This window comes from Candida albicans, chromosome 5, assembly GCF_000182965.3.
Source record: "Candida albicans SC5314 chromosome 5, complete sequence".
NCBI lineage: Eukaryota > Fungi > Ascomycota > Pichiomycetes > Serinales > Debaryomycetaceae > Candida > Candida albicans.
The window spans coordinates 454,884-474,304 of record NC_032093.1 but is presented as its reverse complement, the minus strand read 5'-3'; the positions used below and the strand labels follow the sequence as shown (position 1 = coordinate 474,304).

At 36.3% G+C, this 19,421-nt stretch overlaps 7 protein-coding genes across 7 annotated transcripts, besides 1 other annotated feature; 2 read left to right on the top strand and 5 right to left on the bottom strand. All coding sequences in view use genetic code 12, as the record gives it.

The window, feature by feature from the left end:
* Window positions 1–423: 423 nt before the first annotated feature.
* Window positions 424–807, bottom strand: CAALFM_C502110WA (lipid-binding protein; the record flags this gene model as incomplete). Its single annotated transcript, XM_715434.2, has 1 exon — window positions 424–807. The coding sequence occupies one exon, from the start codon at window positions 805–807 to the stop codon at window positions 424–426; it is 384 nt and encodes a 127-aa protein (XP_720527.2).
* A 1,788-nt stretch (window positions 808–2,595) lies between these two features.
* Window positions 2,596–5,625: a centromere ((CEN5) Centromere region of Chromosome 5; each centromere mediates a single kinetochore attachment although it binds multiple (four) Cse4p-containing nucleosomes).
* A 1,959-nt stretch (window positions 5,626–7,584) lies between these two features.
* Window positions 7,585–7,968, top strand: HSP12 (Hsp12p; the record flags this gene model as incomplete). Its single annotated transcript, XM_709485.2, has 1 exon — window positions 7,585–7,968. The coding sequence occupies one exon, from the start codon at window positions 7,585–7,587 to the stop codon at window positions 7,966–7,968; it is 384 nt and encodes a 127-aa protein (XP_714578.2).
* Window positions 7,969–8,938: 970 nt separating this feature from the next.
* CAALFM_C502070CA (RNA-binding ATPase activator) lies at window positions 8,939–9,901 on the top strand (the record flags this gene model as incomplete). Its single annotated transcript, XM_709486.2, has 1 exon — window positions 8,939–9,901. One exon carries the CDS (start codon window positions 8,939–8,941, stop codon window positions 9,899–9,901), a length of 963 nt encoding a protein of 320 aa, XP_714579.2.
* A 35-nt stretch (window positions 9,902–9,936) lies between these two features.
* Window positions 9,937–10,923, bottom strand: CAALFM_C502060WA (uncharacterized protein; the record flags this gene model as incomplete). Its single annotated transcript, XM_709488.2, has 1 exon — window positions 9,937–10,923. The coding sequence occupies one exon, from the start codon at window positions 10,921–10,923 to the stop codon at window positions 9,937–9,939; it is 987 nt and encodes a 328-aa protein (XP_714581.2).
* A 215-nt stretch (window positions 10,924–11,138) lies between these two features.
* On the bottom strand, window positions 11,139–16,148 carry CAALFM_C502050WA (uncharacterized protein; the record flags this gene model as incomplete). The annotated part of the gene is made up of 1 exon (XM_709491.2): window positions 11,139–16,148. One exon carries the CDS (start codon window positions 16,146–16,148, stop codon window positions 11,139–11,141), a length of 5,010 nt encoding a protein of 1,669 aa, XP_714584.2.
* Window positions 16,149–16,483: 335 nt separating this feature from the next.
* Window positions 16,484–17,869, bottom strand: CAALFM_C502040WA (protoheme IX farnesyltransferase; the record flags this gene model as incomplete). Its single annotated transcript, XM_709492.2, has 1 exon — window positions 16,484–17,869. One exon carries the CDS (start codon window positions 17,867–17,869, stop codon window positions 16,484–16,486), a length of 1,386 nt encoding a protein of 461 aa, XP_714585.2.
* Window positions 17,870–18,111: 242 nt separating this feature from the next.
* Window positions 18,112–19,104, bottom strand: RPN8 (proteasome regulatory particle lid subunit; the record flags this gene model as incomplete). Its single annotated transcript, XM_709493.2, has 1 exon — window positions 18,112–19,104. The coding sequence occupies one exon, from the start codon at window positions 19,102–19,104 to the stop codon at window positions 18,112–18,114; it is 993 nt and encodes a 330-aa protein (XP_714586.2).
* Between the last annotated feature and the right edge of the window lie 317 nt (window positions 19,105–19,421).

The window sequence follows — 19,421 nt, the reverse complement described above, 5'->3', positions numbered from 1 at the left end:
GTATTAATAATAGTAATATTTGCGAGGATAAGCGTTACCTAGTTTCTTAGGGTAATAGATAACTTGTTGACGCACCTGATTTTCACATGAAGTCTACATGTTTTCAATTCAATTGTAAGAGAATATCCAACTTTAATTCAATTGCTGGACTATTACTGGATATTTCGAATTATACACTTAAAACTTAAGATGAAACCGGGGACAACCAATTAGTATACCTCAGCCTTTGAGCCCTATTTAATTGACCTGCTAGCTACATTTGTCATGCTTCCTCTACTTTGAAAACCTGTTTAACGTTCTGACTCCTCTAATTAATCAATTCTACAAACTTGAATTCAAACTTTTTATTCCAGTATTCTGATTGATCTATTTATCATTATATCAACCCAGTGGGGATAACCTTGTACACGACACTATGTAGATCTATTTTTTAGTACTATCAGCGCCGGTTTTGGCACCTTCGGTAGCACCGGTGACAACTCCACTCACGTATTCAGCAGCCTTTCCAATTTCAGTTTTGGCAACCTCGACATATTCTTGAGCTGTTTCAGCAAGGGTCTTTGCTTCGCCCTCTGCTTGTTCGGATTGTTTCTTCAAATCAGCTTTAGCATTATCGGAACCTTGTTGCACGTTGTCTGCAACAGTTTGAGTGAAAGATTTTTGGTTATCTGGAACATTTGAGCCAACAGCTTTGTCAAGGGTACTGGTGACTTGTTCCTTGCCCTTTTCCAAGGTAGACTTTTCGGATTCGGGGGTTATAGCTTCGTTGATTTTAGTAGAAATGTTTTTTCTTCCGGCGTCAGACATTTTGCAGTTTTCTATGGGATTTATGGTGTTTGTCGAAAAAAAACAAGATTCAAAGAATTTACCTCTACTAGAGAAATTGACTCTATTTATATTGTTTTTCGAGAGGGGGGCAAAGGTTGCCATTCCTCGAAGATATACACTGTCAACCGCGGGGCAATTTATTTATGATTGCTATATTGCTGTGGTGCTGGGAACAAGTAGCAATCAATATAAGCGCTGCACGGTAAATCAACGATTTCTCGAAACGGAAGATGAGATGTAACTAAGTTCTCTAAATGCCTCCAAGCTAAACTGCCTTCACCTTCGTTATCGATAGCAACACTAGGGACCAATTTTTTTGACAAAATGTAATTGAGGGTCTCAATTTGGACGAATGCTACAGTCATTTAAGGCGATATGCAGCAGTTGAAACTTCTGAATTTGTCTGTAGTACACAAAAATGGATTCTGGCTCTCTATTACTGCGAAACTACATCTCGAAACTTTTCACAGGAGAAGGACTTATCAAAGAGAAAACTTCCCTTTGTCTAATAGTGAGAACTGAAGAAAATGTTTTAGAGTTAATATTGAGATAATCTAGTGGGCTATTGTCTGTGGGAAAAGTAGAAACTGTAGCTGAGGAATTTTATACACACAAAGTTAACAAAATTCTTGCGAAAATACTAAACAGTCTTAAACACCACCTAGACACACCAAACTTCAATTACTACTCTTCACACTTATTATCACTAGGCTGTTTATGTCGAGGACAAGACGCTGCAATAATGAAACTAGCCAACTTCACATTTTCAAAAAAAAAACACACACAGACACACACACAATTGCTGGTAAATTTTTCTACTCAGAATAACAGCAAGTCGGTCAAAATCAATGAGCAGCAGTTCAACAAAATCTGCATTCCATACATAATTGAGAAGCAAGATGAGAGTATTTCTTTAAGACAAAAAGCGACCATGAAACATTGCAAGTTCATTTCAAAGCCGAGCTACTCGTTCTCCACCCCATCTTCCTTAAGAAAACTTTTCTTGGACTGATACCTAGATAATTATTGAGATAGCTGCAATCATCAAGACCAATTGAAAACATCTCCAGCTATCAGTCTTCCCTATGGTATTGATGATTTCACAACATCTTGCCTTAGCTAACAGTACCACTTCTACCAACTGAAACAAAATTTTCCACACTTTTCATTCACACTGGATCGGGGGAAATACTCGTTAGCAGCATTGTCTCAGTTAACGGTTGAGTAACAACCCGAAATTCAAATCTGCAAATCCACACATGCCAAGTCTGTACACGCTGGGGTTCAGTTAAATGGGCCACAATAAACCGTGCTTGTCATAGCATTGAACAATCAACAAGTATTACTCTTGTCAATGGACTCTCTCTTGCAAAAGTGGTCACCGCTGAACCTCTTGTGCTACTCGTCACACTTATTTGCTAAACTGACAATATGAATCTTAGCTTCTGGTGTATAACTATTCCACTAAGCATATCTTTGGTTTATTTCACAGCTTCTCAAGCTTGAGAATTACTGCTTTGGCCATCTCTCGCCACCACGCATCGTCTTTCTTCCCCTCTCATTTCCCACCGAACCTCTTCATTTCAACGTTACATTAGCGCTTGATACACTCTATTTCAATTACTGAGCCTACCATATGTAAAGCAATCGTGCAGATCACTAAGTTTGCAACTTATGCCAAACTTTGAGCTGTATTACCGCACATCATAGTCTTCATCCCTTTCATAATTGTAGCTCCACACTATGGCTACCACAACAACATCGTATTAATGAAACAATAATCAGGAAGTACCCAAAACACAACACATAGCAAAATATACTAGACACCATGCCCGTCGATGTCCTACCACATAAATAAACGGGCTTCAGTGCTCACTCAGCAAACAAATGTCAATTAAACAACGGTATCTCTGCCACCGATGATATCTGTAAATACAATTCTGTTCCAATTCAAGTGAGCATTCCTATTTCAAATAAATCTGTTTCTTACAAATAGCTAATTTCTCTCTCAAAACCTTCATACACTCCTAAAGTCTACTCTTTGGTATTTTAGCATCAAATATAAGTCTTTACTATTAAGTAAAATACTCTTTCAATTTCATCATTAAATCAATCCCTCAAAATAAGAAACAAGAACATTAAATTGACTTTTGGGTATTACTGCTTTGATTTTTAAAAATCGATTTTGTTGATACTACAATACCCCCCATCAATACAAGATAATTTTTATTGGCTATAACTTCTAACTGGCATTGTCAGCCAGCTGAACCCCACCTCTGGCTTCTGGAAATGACTATGCAACAATCACCTAACTTCATCATACACCTATCTGTCTCATCATAGCTTTCCTAGAAAACTACCAAGCTATATACAACTATCCAACGCCCAATAGCCGCAAAAAAACCTTATCACTCAGACTACAGACTGACATCCGTACTATCGAAAAATACGATTTTCAAGTGACCATATCTGGTTCTCTAGTTTCAAAGTGCAAGACCAAGCTTACAAAGAGAATCATCTTGCTAAAACATTTATTTGAAACAGCTACAACTAGCAACAGGTAACAGAAATTCAATTTCAGCTGCATAATCAATAGGAAACGCTTAATCATATTGTAGGGTAATAATATTTCTATCAAGTCTGGTCGTTTCCGACAAATTAATACCTAATGCTCATTCTTCCGAAATCAACCATTGCTATACCATACCATTACAATTATAACAGAACTTTGAAATCTAAAGTACAACAACCAGCAAAAGCGCCCGCAAATAAGCAAACACTTGCAACCAATACAGGTTCCAATATGAAACCCCTCTTCCATGAAAATTAAATTTCACATTATAATCGAAGTCATTTACTTTTCTTCTCACGAAGCATTTTGTATAACAGCCCAATTAATCTATTTTCATTCTAAGAAACAAGTCTTCTGAGATTTGAATAGTTTTTAAAAAATAACATACTTCGAACAACTAAAAGTGTTTACTAGAGACCCGCACCAAGCCATTCTCTTAATTGTTCAAGCCAGTAAAGTAACTAAGATAAATACAGTGAAATACTTTGACCAACTCTATATGTGTTTCTGCTGTGCGATTGCAAGTAAGTTTAGCTGGCATTGGAATTTCATGTAAAAGTCTACCCAGTATGTCAGAACATTCTGCTAAGTTGAGTTTGACCAAAAGCTATCTCTGAGCTATTTTCCGATATTTACAGCCTCGTTGACCAGAAGTATTTTTTCCAAAATACGCTTTGCATCTCTAATACTGGGCTACTATTATGAACACGTTTGCAGAGCTTTTAGTATGCACAATTTTTTTCTATTACTACATTCAAAGTATTTAATAGTCGGTAGTAACAATTTGTAATATTGAAATGTAGGATTTCTAATGGATCACATAAACCTAACTAGTTAAGCATACAGATATTCAATAGAGGGTACTACATTAGTAAAAATAAAAATAAGCCAAGTCTAGATATCTTTATAGACTTTAATTTTTAAATGATCGCATGAGAGAGTTGGAACATGTGGTGTGTTGCTGCTGCCCTTAGGAGCACAGGCTAGTGTATGAAAATAAATTTCTATTAACATCTTATATGAGCTCTTTTTAAATGAGTACACTATATAAGCACGGAAATAATTGCTCTTGGTTCCAACTGAGCTTAGTATAATTATGCTAAGCATCCTGTTTTTGACGAACGTAGGGACCGTATTTTAAGGTGGCATTATGAGTTTCCAATTTAAGTAGAGCTACCATCACTAAAGTTGTAGAGCGTCAATATTTAGAATGCTTCCGAATACTCATGATTAATTAAACAAGCTACAGTCAAAATAGCCTTGTGAAGTGATTGAAATCAATTCGCTTATTTTGGTCCCCTGGTGACGATGTCACTATGGCGTTTACGTGTATATAAATTTTTGTATAAAGCAAGGCATTGAATTATGACAGGCAGTAAACTTAATTATTTGTATAGTATATTTGACTCAAGTAACAGCAACAGAGGGTAAGTTTTTCTAACGTTAGATGATAAATTTAGAACACTAATAGTGCAATGATGGCCGCAACGTAATCTATGATTCTTGATGTATATACAGTTCGTAGCTGAACATGATAGAGAGAGCTAGCCTTGATTGTGGTTACAATAAAATATAAGCAGAATAGATATTGTCAACTGGAGAAGATGTTTCTAAAACTAGCTTTAGAAGGCCCAATCAATACAAATTTTGAAGAACATGGCCACTTGTTCAAATTTGTGATATCATTGCAAAGGAGTACTTCCGGTTCTATTGACGGCCATAAAATTCTTTGTTAGGTACATATATAGTTTGAAAAATTGTTAATTCGAGACTGGTTTAGGTTTGAGGTTGCAGTTGTGTAAATGCAAAATACTAAGGTTGGTATATGAGATGTGAATGAGAAGAAAATTGAAACTGATATTATTTGTTTGGATTTTGAGAGTGATAATGTCAGTTTCAAGCTATCAGAAGCGGTGTTTGAGAATATTAAATATAATAAAAAAAAGTTGGACCTTCTGGTTGACACTTATGGGGAAATGATTTCATAAACCAAGTATAAGAGACTAAAATAATGGAGATTATTTAATAATTGGAGCTATATGATCATCTGCGTTAGAATTGAGTTAATTAAAAATACGTATTTCAACACATTTGTTACAACTTCAAATAGTGTTCAGTCACCAAGAAGCTTACAGGTTGTACCGTATACGGTATTGAAAAGTCGAGGTTTGAGTTTTTATTTCATCTCTATCTTCTTTGCTAAGGGATGTAATAAAGATTGATTTAAGTAGCCAGCTTTATGACTTTGTAATTAGTCATGTAGTTTATATTGGAATGAGGTAGGGTTTAGACGACCAAACATAATTTTGAAGTTTCTACAAGTTTAGTCGCAGAGGTATGGCTGTTTAGCCATTTGCTTATTAATAGGACTGGTAGCTGATGTTATCAGTACGTTGTGTTTTGAAGTCCTCGTAGCCATAGTGTGGAGCTACAATTATGAAAGGGATGAAGACTATGATGTGCGGTAATACAGCTCAAAGTTTGGCATAAGTTGCAAACTTAGTGATCTGCACGATTGCTTTACATATGGTAGGCTCAGTAATTGAAATAGAGTGTATCAAGCGCTAATGTAACGTTGAAATGAAGAGGTTCGGTGGGAAATGAGAGGGGAAGAAAGACGATGCGTGGTGGCGAGAGATGGCCAAAGCAGTAATTCTCAAGCTTGAGAAGCTGTGAAATAAACCAAAGATATGCTTAGTGGAATAGTTATACACCAGAAGCTAAGATTCATATTGTCAGTTTAGCAAATAAGTGTGACGAGTAGCACAAGAGGTTCAGCGGTGACCACTTTTGCAAGAGAGAGTCCATTGACAAGAGTAATACTTGTTGATTGTTCAATGCTATGACAAGCACGGTTTATTGTGGCCCATTTAACTGAACCAAAGCGTGTACAGACTTGGCATGTGTGGATTTGCAGATTTGAATTTCGGGTTGTTACTCAACCGTTAACTGAGACAATGCTGCTAACGAGTATTTCCCCCGATCCAGTGTGAATGAAAAGTGTGGAAAATTTTGTTTCAGTTGGTAGAAGTGGTACTGTTAGCTAAGGCAAGATGTTGTGAAATCATCAATACCATAGGGAAGACTGATAGCTGGAGATGTTTTCAATTGGTCTTGATGATTGCAGCTATCTCAATAATTATCTAGGTATCAGTCCAAGAAAAGTTCTCTTAAGGAAGATGGGGTGGAGAACGAGTAGCTCGGCTTTGAGATGAACTTGCAATGTTTCATGGTCGCTTTTTGTCTTAAAGAAATACTCTCATCTTGCTTCTCAATTATGTATGGAATGTGGATTTTGTTGAACTGCTGCTCATTGATTTTGACCGACTTGCTGTTATTCTGAGTAGAAAAATTTACCAGCAATTGTGTGTGTGTCTGTGTGTGTTTTTTTTTGAAAATGTGAAGTTGGCTAGTTTCATTATTGCAGCGTCTTGTCCTCGACATAAACAGCCTAGTGATAATAAGTGTGAAGAGTAGTAATTGAAGTTTGGTGTGTCTAGGTGGTGTTTAAGACTGTTTAGTATTTTCGCAAGAATTTTGTTAACTTTGTGTGTATAAAATTCCTCAGCTACAGTTTCTACTTTTCCCACAGACAATAGCCCACTAGATTATCTCAATATTAACTCTAAAACATTTTCTTCAGTTCTCACTATTAGACAAAGGGAAGTTTTCTCTTTGATAAGTCCTTCTCCTGTGAAAAGTTTCGAGATGTAACGTTTCGCAGTAATAGAGAGCCAGAATCCATTTTTGTGTACTACAGACAAATTCAGAAGTTTCAACTGCTGCATATCGCCTTAAATGACTGTAGCATTCGTCCAAATTGAGACCCTCAATTACATTTTGTCAAAAAAATTGGTCCCTAGTGTTGCTATCGATAACGAAGGTGAAGGCAGTTTAGCTTGGAGGCATTTAGAGAACTTAGTTACATCTCATCTTCCGTTTCGAGAAATCGTTGATTTACCGTGCAGCGCTTATATTGATTGCTACTTGTTCCCAGCACCACAGCAATATAGCAATCATAAATAAATTGCCCCGCGGTTGACAGTGTATATCTTCGAGGAATGGCAACCTTTGCCCCCCTCTCGAAAAACAATATAAATAGAGTCAATTTCTCTAGTAGAGGTAAATTCTTTGAATCTTGTTTTTTTTCGACAAACACCATAAATCCCATAGAAAACTGCAAAATGTCTGACGCCGGAAGAAAAAACATTTCTACTAAAATCAACGAAGCTATAACCCCCGAATCCGAAAAGTCTACCTTGGAAAAGGGCAAGGAACAAGTCACCAGTACCCTTGACAAAGCTGTTGGCTCAAATGTTCCAGATAACCAAAAATCTTTCACTCAAACTGTTGCAGACAACGTGCAACAAGGTTCCGATAATGCTAAAGCTGATTTGAAGAAACAATCCGAACAAGCAGAGGGCGAAGCAAAGACCCTTGCTGAAACAGCTCAAGAATATGTCGAGGTTGCCAAAACTGAAATTGGAAAGGCTGCTGAATACGTGAGTGGAGTTGTCACCGGTGCTACCGAAGGTGCCAAAACCGGCGCTGATAGTACTAAAAAATAGATCTACATAGTGTCGTGTACAAGGTTATCCCCACTGGGTTGATATAAACGTTAATTAATGTCCTTCGAATGCTTGTTTGAGTAGAATTTGAAAACTGTAACAATTTGTAGTTACAATTGAGATCTTGGATGATGAGCGATTAATCTGAAAGATTCATATCATTCATGAGGTTTTAAAATGGAAACAGTTGACAGACCAGTGATCATTTATACTATTTGATGAAGCGAGAAATTTTTGACCTTGGTTTACTCATTTTACTAGATAATCGCCCGACTGTCTTCGGGACTCTTTAATTAGATTAAGAGTTCTAAAATGAGTGTTCAAATTCATTAGTCGCGGATACCAATTAGAAGATGGTAATAGCCTCTTAGTTCGGACTTGTAGAAAATAATATTATGATATTTATATGGAATTTGAATTTTTTGACTTTTCAATCGAGTTGACAACAGAAATAGAGTTAATGTGAGTAATATATAACTTTAAATCATCGAATCTACTCTGTACTATAGTAGAACACAGCTTTTGAAAGAAGCTTCAGGTATATTACAATTCTATTAAAGTTTATTTGATAGGTTGTTAATCAAAACAGCAACAGCAATATTTGGTATTCATGTTTCCATCTGAGCAAGTGCAGAATATCTTTGTTGGGTTCTTGTGAGATAGCAATTGAAAACTCCTCCGAAACCTGACAAAGGCGGTGGAAACAAAATCAATTCTACTCATCCAATCAAACGATTGTATCAACTGCAGCTTTTAGCACCTATACAAGTAACACATACACAAACTATAGAAAAACAGAGGTGACTTTTGTTGGGAACTGATATTTGGAAAATTATAAGAACATAAATGGTAGCTGTGCGATGTCTCTACTAAGAAGTTTGAGAAGAGTGAGTATTTTTTTTTTGTCAGGTCATCATCATTTCTTCTGAATAAAACTAACACAACAATGAGCAACCAGAAGATAGAAAATATGAGTGCAACATCAGATAGGGAAAGTGATTTTGAATCTGAGGATGAAAACAACTTTCAGGACAAAGTCTTCAACGTAAAGTCGAAAACCAGTTCTTTTTTTCACGCAAATACGTCTGATAACGAAGATTTTCTGGAAGACGAAGAGGATAAAGATGAACAAGATGAAGGTGATACAAAGACAAAACCAAAAGATGGAAAGCATAATTTTGAAGATATAGCATATGATGAAGAGAGTGAGGAAAACATTGGTGACGATGAAGATGGAAATGCAGACCTCAGTCTAGATGGTGGAAGCAAAGTCAATAAAAAGTTGAAGAAGTTGACTAGTAAAGAGTTGGCAAAAGAGCAGAAAAGAATAAAGCGTACTGGGGTTTGCTATTTATCTAGGGTTCCACCGTATATGAAGCCAGCAAAGTTGCGTTCCGTTTTGTCGAGATTTGGCGAAATTGACAGATTGTTTTTGAAGCCCGAAGATCCATCAGTTTATCACAAGAGAGTGAAGTATGGTGGGAACAAGAAGAAGAATTTTACAGAAGGTTGGATCGAGTTTGTAAATAAGTCGGATGCCAAGCTTTGTGCTGCGACGTTGAATGGAAACAAGTTAGGTGGTAAAAAGACATCATACTACTACGATGACATAATTAACATAAAATATTTGCCAGGTTTCAAATGGCTAGATTTGACCCAACAAATAGCCAAAGAAAATGAAGTAAGACAAGCAAAACTTGCGATGGAGATATCTCAACAACAGAAACTCAACAAATCGTTTGTCAGTAACGTGGAAAAATCAAAAATGATAGCTAATATCCAGAAGAAAAGAAAGACTACAGATGATGACAATATTAGAAGGGATTTTAAACAAAGAAAAGTTACAACGACCAGAAGTGACGCTAAGGATGATTTAAAATCAAAGTCCAAACCAACGGACAAATTAAATGATATTTTATCAAAAGTATTTTAAACAATAATACATACATACAATAAAATACAATATTGTTAACGAGTTTTGGTTACTCTACCTTTTCCCCTTGTAGTGGTCCTATTGGGATTTCTATTTATGTATTTCTCCAAAAAGTCGTATCTTTTGCGAAGCTCCATTTTATTCGTGCACTCTAGTTCGCTCATCAACAATGTGCTGTTGATTGCCTCCTCTCTACTTATCAGCTTCAGTTTCACAATTTTTCTTAATTTACTCCACTTAGCAGATGACCACCATGTTGATTGCAATAAACCTGATTTTATTTGGGACTGGGCGATGCCTTCTCTAGATAATGGTTTAATTGGAGTTGAATTATCCAAGACTTCTTGTCTTTTCAAATCAATGTTTTCAGTGAACTTTTTGGCAACACTTACAGGATCAGTTTCTGTTGGTTCACTATTTTCGTTATTATCAATAGAGTTGGCCCGCCAATTTCCATCATAATTATGAAGTTCCTCCAACGTTGAATTCACTTTTTCTAAAACACTATGGCTATATGTATCAACATCATCCGATACTTTGGAATGTACAATATTCTTTTCTGGGAATTCTCGAAATCCAAGCTTACGAGACTTAGGAGTATTCAACTTACTTGACCTAGAAAAGCCAAATTCTCTGAAATTGTGATCCTTGGAATGCTTAGAAAATTGCTGATTGAGGTCTGCTGTTGTATTTGACTCCTTCTTAGGTATATCTTCAATAGATCTTGTAGGTCTCATAGTATTTCTAAATCTGATACTTGCTGGTGGTGAACTGGGGGCATTAGATATAGCAGGTAGATCTGAAATAGAATTTGATTTATTTGATTGTATAATGCTTTCTTCGTCTAATGAAATACCATGTTTTCTTTCAATTGGTGGTTGTCGTAGTGGACTACTTCTCACAGTTCGAAACGATAGAAAATTCGTGGATTTATTCTTTCTGGGACTATTCAGTGTTCGTTGTGGAGTTTCTATATAAGTTTCATCAAACTCTTCATATTCAGGAGATGATTCTCGTGACATGGTTAAATATCAAATAAGGAGGTGATAACTTGTTTGGGCAAACCCGTATTTATACTGGTTCATTTTTACTGGTTTTTTTTTTCCTTCTTTGGTTTCACTTGTACAAGGATGAGAAATGCGCGTTTTACATTATCAAGATCTACATTATAATGCTCCACTTTTTATACATGTAATTTCTAACAATCAGTGCCAAACTAAAGGCATCTTTTCATCCATCAATTTACCAAATCGCTCAAAGCATCGGTTGTGCAGGAGTCATAATCTATAGGGTACAAGCTGTATGTTCTTTCATAATTGATCAAACCAAGCGAGTCAAAAAAAAGCCTTAACTGTGTTAACAGCTCAATCTTTCTCTTCCCCTCCAACAAGGGACGTAACAGACCCAGGGCTTGATCGACCTTGAATGGCTCATCTTTCAAGTAAGTCAAATCGTACTTTTTTGATATTTTGCTAATAATTGAAATGGACTCACCATCATCCAAATCTGGACTGGTTGATACGAACAAACACTCTTTCAAGTTGAACTCATCGTAGCTCAAAATCAACAATTGATCTAATAGCTTACAGCCAAAAAATATAAGTTGTAAGCTGTCTTGTGACAAGGTAGATAACTCTTTAGCGGATTTGGCTAACAAGTTTTCAAATGTAGATAAAAGTTCATGTGTAATCAAAGTCCACTTCAGCAATAGGTGCAACTCATTGAATTTCAAACAGACAGCTCTAAAAAGAATCATTATTTGAATACGAATGATGTCCGGGCAGTTTCCATTCAAAAGAACATTCACCTTATCAAATAGTGGTTCCAAATAATTCAAAAAGTAATCCTTGGGAAGAACCAAAATCAAATAGACCAATCTTTTCAACAAGTTAGCCTTGTTTTCAATTTCAGACATCTCATTCCATACAAACAAATTACTTGGTGAAGCGCCGGAAGTAACTGTTATTCTGGATATGATCTCACCAAATCTCTCCTTATCATGTACCATCCAACTGTTGATAACAGATCTCCAAACACTTGACATCGACAGTGTGTTATTGAAAAAACTCTTATCCATGAACAAATCCGAAACCAATGTCTTCCAACTACGACAAGAGTTACTTTCTCCAAGTATGTTTATAATCACGACAACATCTTCAGGAATCTCGGAAACTGTTTTCAGCTTTGTTCGCGCGATAATAAAATTAGTGACAGTCAAGTTGGCTAGCAGACTTACTTTATCGCTGTCGGGCAAAATGTCTTCAAAGACAGGAATTATTTGGCAAAGTGTACTAAAATTATTTTCCAAGTCAGGCTTGCTACTAACTAAATCCCCCTTGCGCGTCGTCTTTGTATTATTCTTTGACATGTCGCTAACTAAAAACTGTTTCAAATTTAGAACCTGATTAAATAAACGAACAAAGATATCACCCAATTCTTTCTGATACTTGTGGTCTCTATTTTTGATGGAAGTCAACTTCTTGGATAAGCCGCTACAAATAAGTAGACAATCCAGCAAAATTTCATCAAAAGCACCGACATGAGTAAGAACATCTTTGAAAAAAACCATTATATGATTCCAAATATCCGCAACAGAATCATTATCGATGAAATTCAAAAAGTCGACTAAGAACCGCGAAAGCTCTTTCATATTCAAATCGAAGTCCAAATCAACAGCCACACGCGACAATTCTGAAAACACTGGCAAATTGGATCTCAATAAAATAGACTTTAATATTGAAGGCAAAGTCATTTGAGGTCTGCCCCCGTCCAATATATCCATTAACTTGAGTTTAGCATTCACAGAACCGTTCAGAATCAAAATAGACTCAACCACTTCCTGTCTTTCCATATCCAACAACGATTCCAACAATTTCCTAGCTCTAAACTTGAGCTTATGGGAAATATACGTCAACGATCTATCTGAGTAGTAATTCACTGTGGAAGGGGTTGTCGTTTTTGAATCAGACCAATTCCAGATTTTGAAACTCACCCGCACCGCATCATGAAACGCCAAAAGGATCGAATATAGTTTGTTCTGTTCTGATGATCTTATGGCGGGAGATTCAATTTGGAAAACACCCAGGATAACCGTATTTAAGAAACCGTTGTCTGTATTGGAATTCTTTTGATTTTCAGCCTGCTGTTTAATATTAGATGTCATTAGATAGCTATGACTGATTGTCAATAAGTCTTCCAAACCACTGAAAAGGATATCAACAGAGCTTTCAAAATCTTGCGGGTCTTTGAAATGTTGCCAAGTAGAAAATTGGTCAAACAGATTGTCGATTTTCTTAATTAAAGTGTCATTCAAGACAAGCAAGACACTGAACACAGATTCCCCAAATAAGTATAATGATTTAATAAGAAGTGACATCCACTTTTCCAACAATATAGGGGACTCGCTTTTCAGAATTCCGAGACATATAAAATTAATTAACAATGGATTTTTGTTTTGTTCTTCAACGTGTAGCAAATTTAAATTCAACCTCAACTCGGTTGCACGCTCCAAATAGTAAAAAATACACTGCAAAAACTTTGACTGAACAGCCTCGATAATCGGAGATACTGTGCCAGTTTTGGAAAGTTTCAAAGAAATCTGAATCAAAAACATCAACAAATCTCCAAAATCATTCTCATTCCCCGTCACTAACAAGTGCAAAATCTGTAAACAATTGTCAATTGAGGAATAGTAATTCTGCATTTGTTCTCTATCCTCAAAAGCTTCGGTGGCTAAATTCAATTTAAAAAATTTTTGAATAACCGACAACAATAAAGATTTATAAGTTGAGATGTTCCAATTGTTATCCTTCACCAAAGTTATTTTCGTCTTACTGTCCATAACAGCAAGTTCATTGTTAAAGCAATCCCGAAACAGTTTAACATCCGCAGTGATGACTTTGACAACCAAATTTAAAAAATACGAAAACTGGCCCAAATCATCATCCAATTGTAACGATTCATTCTCAGCAACAATAAAATCAAATGCCAAAATTGGATTAGTTATCAACTTGAGTAATCTGTTGGAAGCTCCAGTCTTAATGACTTGTTTTAAAAATTCGTCAATGGGTAATCTGTTTTGAGAGCTAGCATCTGAACAGCCGTCGAGCAACAACTGAAGAGGTTTTTCTAAAATTCTATCACTTTCATTGATTGACATTGAATGAATCCACAATATCTCAAATGCCTTGACACGGCGATTCTCAGGTAAAGCTAGAAATAATTCTACCAACCCTGCCTCAAGCTTTTTCAAGGAGTAACACGTCTCCAATTCAAAAATTGCTCTCACTGCTTCCACTTGATGGTTCGCTGGATCAGACGAGACCACTGCACTCCACAAATTTGAAAGTAATACTTTTAATACTTTTTCGTTAGTTTCGTGATTCAACAGTTTTGAGAATATTCCCACAAGCTTTGAAATTCCAAATGCGACTAATAATCCATCTTGGTTATTAAGCTCACAACTGAAATCCGGAACAGAAACATTCAAAATTTTTTCCACCAACTTTGAATCTTGGATCCTGTGGCTCGACTTGATCATGGCAAAGTTTCTTACATGATTCAATAATTCAGCAACCTTAATGCAAAACCGGGTGTCTTCCATATTATCGACGTAAACTTTTTGTAATAAATTGACTATCAAAAACGAAACTTGACCTTGTGAAAAGGGGGTATTAGGACTTTCACCTTTAAGACTTGAAGAGTACCACGTTTCTATTTTGTTAATAATCTCACTTTCGCAACAAGTAACTCCTTCATCTAAAGTGTCCAAAGATCGAGCTGAAACCAAATTTATTAACAATTCTAATGTATCTAATCTTTTGGGAGTTACTGTCGATTTAGCAAGCAAACACAAAATTGCAAATGGCACATGAAGTGTAGCCATTTCTTCTTCATTGACATTGAAGTCCTTTAAAACAAAATGAACAACATCAAATTCATGTTCCTCTTCGTCGCTTTCATCTGACAATATAACTCCAATGATATCGGACCAAATGTAAATTGATTCGACTCCGTCGAAAAGAGTGCTTGCTGAAATCATCAAGTCCTGGTGATCACGATTATTGTATGCGATCTTTAAAAACGAGGAGAATAACTTAGGAGTCAAAACATTTCCAATCTCCCATTTATCCATAATTAACGGCAACAAAATCTTGAACGCGTCACATTTTAATTCGATTTTATCAGAATGTGCCATTGCTAAAAGACCATTAATTAATGTTTCCTCGACATATTGCTTAAAGTACTCTGTTCGCGTAAGTGCTTTCAGACTTTCGTGCTCAGTTTCAGGTCCCAAGAAGTAAGTCCATAATCTTCTATTCAAGCTCATGTCTTTGCGCAATGTAATCTTGGAACATGCCATTATAAGTACTTCTCTGTCCGTAGGAGTGATTCGATTAGTAATAACATCACTATCCAAAGGTATATGAGACAACATTAAGTCAAAAAACCCTCTAACAACAACTACATCAAACGACTCTGGATTATCAATCGATATTGCCATTGCTCTGATTAGCAACCCTGGTTCTGGTTTTAAGCAGAGCTGAGCCTCTTCGGATAGTACTGTTTTTCCGTTTTGATCTTTGAAGCTGATAAACAGGGGAAGCCTCTTTACACACCAATGCAATGCACCAAGTCTCCTTTCGGGGTTTCTGATAATGCAGACAAACATACTTTGCCAGAAATGCGAATCATTATTGAGTTTCAGTTTGTAAGCATCCAACAATTCAATAACGTCTCCAAATACTTCTGAGTTTTCATCGTCTAATCCTGCAAGCAAGCATAGAATAAATGGTTTGCTGATGCCACATAATGTGGTTGCACTCAACTGTGATAATATTAAATGGCGAAACATCTTGATTTGTAGAGGTTTAACCAGGATCGATGAATACGAAAAGAGTGGTAATAAGCCCGGCAACCAAATATTTATATCTTTATTCAAAGTTGATTCAGGTAATCGGTCGAAAATGTACTCATATACACTCAAAGCTTTTTGATGTACACCATTGGGAAGGTCTGAGGATAGACATAATGCCAAACGATTGGAAACTTGGGATGAATATGGAACGTAGTATGATTCCTTTGCAGTGTCTATATTCAATTGAAGAGACTTTTGTAATCTTGACAAAAATGCAATATAATCTGCCCATTCTTCAAGTGAATCAAACGTGGCGAGTGTTTTCTCGACCAGTTGTGAATACTTTTTATCCTTGGGTGACAATTTTGTTTTAGATAGAAGGGAGCTCATCTTTTCCGATAAGTCGTCTTTATCATGCAATTTTCAAACTAAAAGTGAATTAATTATACCAATTGGTGATATAGTATTGTAAATAACTATTAAAAAAAATAAAAAGGACAGGAAAACAGGAATGAAGTGATAGTTGAATCTTTTGTTTATTTCGTGTCTCAATTATGTTTTTTTTTTTCATTTCACGCACAGATTGGTTCCTTTTAACAGTCGTGGCCAAAATGCTATGACCTGTTAATTTTTTGTTTGAAATTGGTACCAAACTTTTACAAATAGTTGGTATTACTAAAAGTAGAATGTATTTACATGCCTATTTACAAAAGAGAATTCAATTATTAGACTTCCAATCGACCCTCGATCTTTCTAGTCTTCAAGCCAATATGCTCAAATAATCTATTCCATTGATCTTTCTTATGCAACATTGCCAATATCAAAACTGCTGGCAAATGCCAAACAGAACACCAGAATAACTTTTTGGCGTGCACCCCAGCCAAAGCTAACCCTTCACTAGTTGGTTTAGCTCCATTTTTGTAATTCTTCTCTTGTTGTTGCCAGAAAACATACGCCAAATAAGTCAACCAGCCATTGGCAATAGCAGAGTCGAACGGGAAGACCCAGTCGGTAACGCCAAAGTAACTTAACCCAAAACATAACGGGAACATGAGCACAGAATATCGTAACGCCACTCTTGCATTTAGTCTAGGATTTTCTGCTGCCGTCATAACATATCCAGCCAGCTTATACTGTTGGGCAATTCCATGAGACAAAGCATTGAAATGAGGGAATTGCCACGCGTACAAAAGTCCTGCCAAACACCAGGCTGCAGGATGTGCCAAAGAAGATGAGGCTGCCCACCCCATCAACGGTGGTATAGCTCCCACAACTGCACCCACCCATGTATTAATGATTGATTTTCTTTTCATGGATGTGTATAGCCATGCATACAACACTATGTTGGAAAATCCCAACAACGACACCGTTGGGTTCACACCAAACCACAACATCCCACAACCAATAGCTCCACTGACAGCAGCAAACCGATAAGCTTGTGTAGGAGTAATCAACCCTCGTACGACTGGTCGTCCCACTGTTCTCGGCATTTGCTTATCGAATTCTGGCTCTCGACCCATATTTATAGCATTTGCTGCTCCAGAACATAATGCCGTACCCACAGTCAAAAACATCAATTCTTGTAACGAGACTGACAAGGGAGATATAGCGTATGAACATATTGAGCTTAGTGTAACTAGCACCGTTAGGTTTGGTTTCGTTAACTTTAAATATGCGGTACAAGTGTTCTTTAATTGTGCTTTGGATTTTGGAAAAAGAGTCACCGGTTGAGTTTTTAAAGCTTGTGAATCCTTCGGAGTTATTTTAAATGGAATATGTTTATTAGTAGTGTTATCACTGGGGTCAATCCCCGTTTTTTGAGACAGCTGAGCCTCGGGCTCTTGACATGTCAACACTTTGGATGCAACATTCTCAATAACTGACAGAGATGACAGTAAACCACCAATACTTGTATTATCAGAAATTCGCGATGTATGTGAAGTCAAGTGTCGAACTCTTCCACTAAGACTTGGTAACAACACTTTACGAAGTAAGTATTGGTTGTTGATAAAATTTTGGTCTATAACTAAGTTCCTCTTGGTGTTGTGGAAAAAATAGTTAAAGTTGTTCACAGAGTGTAACCGTGGAACTGTTACAACTCTATGTGACATAATAATGTACCTGTGTTCAGTTCAACAGCTGTATACTTCTAACAATAGTAGCGAATATTACTGTTTTCAATTTCTGTCGCGGTGGTTGGTTAACTTACGAAGACCAAAAAAAAAAATTGAAAAAGAAACCCAAGCTTTGTTCGCTTTGTTATTATAAACATTTTGTTGTCGAGCACGACTTTTGAAACAAAAGCTACAAGTTTAGCCCATAGTTATATATATTCTTATTCTTGATCTTATTTTTAATCTTCTATAGAATCTTTCTTTTCGCTATTTAATGACAGTTCAGCCACGGAAGCTTGTGCTTTATTTTCGTTCAACTTTTTATTTTCTAACTTGTTTTCGATCAAATCATGGAATGCAATAATAGCTCGAACTAATGTACTAATGTATATGATCATCAATTCGTCATTTGTCTTGACAGTAAATGCAGTGGCTAATGCATGAGACGAGTCTGAACCACCATCGAGATCACTCCCCAGTTGTTGCATCAAGTTTGGCAACAAATTAAAAACATTCTGTAATTTCCCCAAAATAGTATGATTCATAGGTAATTTCTTTTGGTAAACCTTATCCAAATAATTTGCAATTTCTCCAAGCTTCTGATGTAAACCCAATAATGATTGATGTGTTTCAGAAACTCTTAAGGACAAGTTACCAGCAGCTTGGTCTCTGATGTCTCTTAACAAATGTTCAACTCCAATTTCTTCAGCTTCTTCTGCTTCAATCAAGGAAGGGACATGAATAAATGTCTTTTCAGCAGCAGAGCCATCGTTTTTAATATCATCAACGGCAAAATATGCATCTGTTGGAATACCAACTTCTCTTGGTTGAACGTCAACAATTAACAACAATGGGTTGTCGGTGTATCTTCTGAAAACCTCATTAATTTTCAAATCTGATGGTTTCAATTTAGGTCCTGAATGGTACCAGCCAATCAATTTCTCTTTGGCATTAATTTTTTTAAACATTTCTCCCATTGAATCTATAAAATTGTGGTCCAAAAACCATACTCCAGGGTTCTTCTCGTCTTCTTCAAAAGGAATTGCGTACGAGTTTGTAACTTTGATTGTGTCAGTAGAGTTATCTCCTAATATTACCCCAACAACTCTCTTCTTAGAATCTTTGGCAACTCTATTATAATGGTCCACCACAGATAGTAAAACCAACGGAGAAACTACTACTGACTTATCCAAAAGGGCCAATTCATTTGTGCTAGTTGCAGTTGTTGACATGATTAACGGTAGTATCCTGCTGCTGTATGTATTTTTTCAAAATAAAACTTAAAGAAGAATTAATTTGACAACAAAATGTTTTCTTTGACTGTATTACTAAACTTGATGGTTGTTCAAGTTGCGGGAAATTTTGCCTTCGATATAATCAACACGACCCAGCGAAAAAAAAAAAGAGACAGAGAGACGTGTAAAACAGCACAATTAACAAAGATGATGATGATGATCATCATCATTCCCATTGATTTAATAAGAAAGTTTCTGATACCACAAATTACACACACCTAGTGTTTTCTTTTTTCTATTGTTGCTTGATCTTT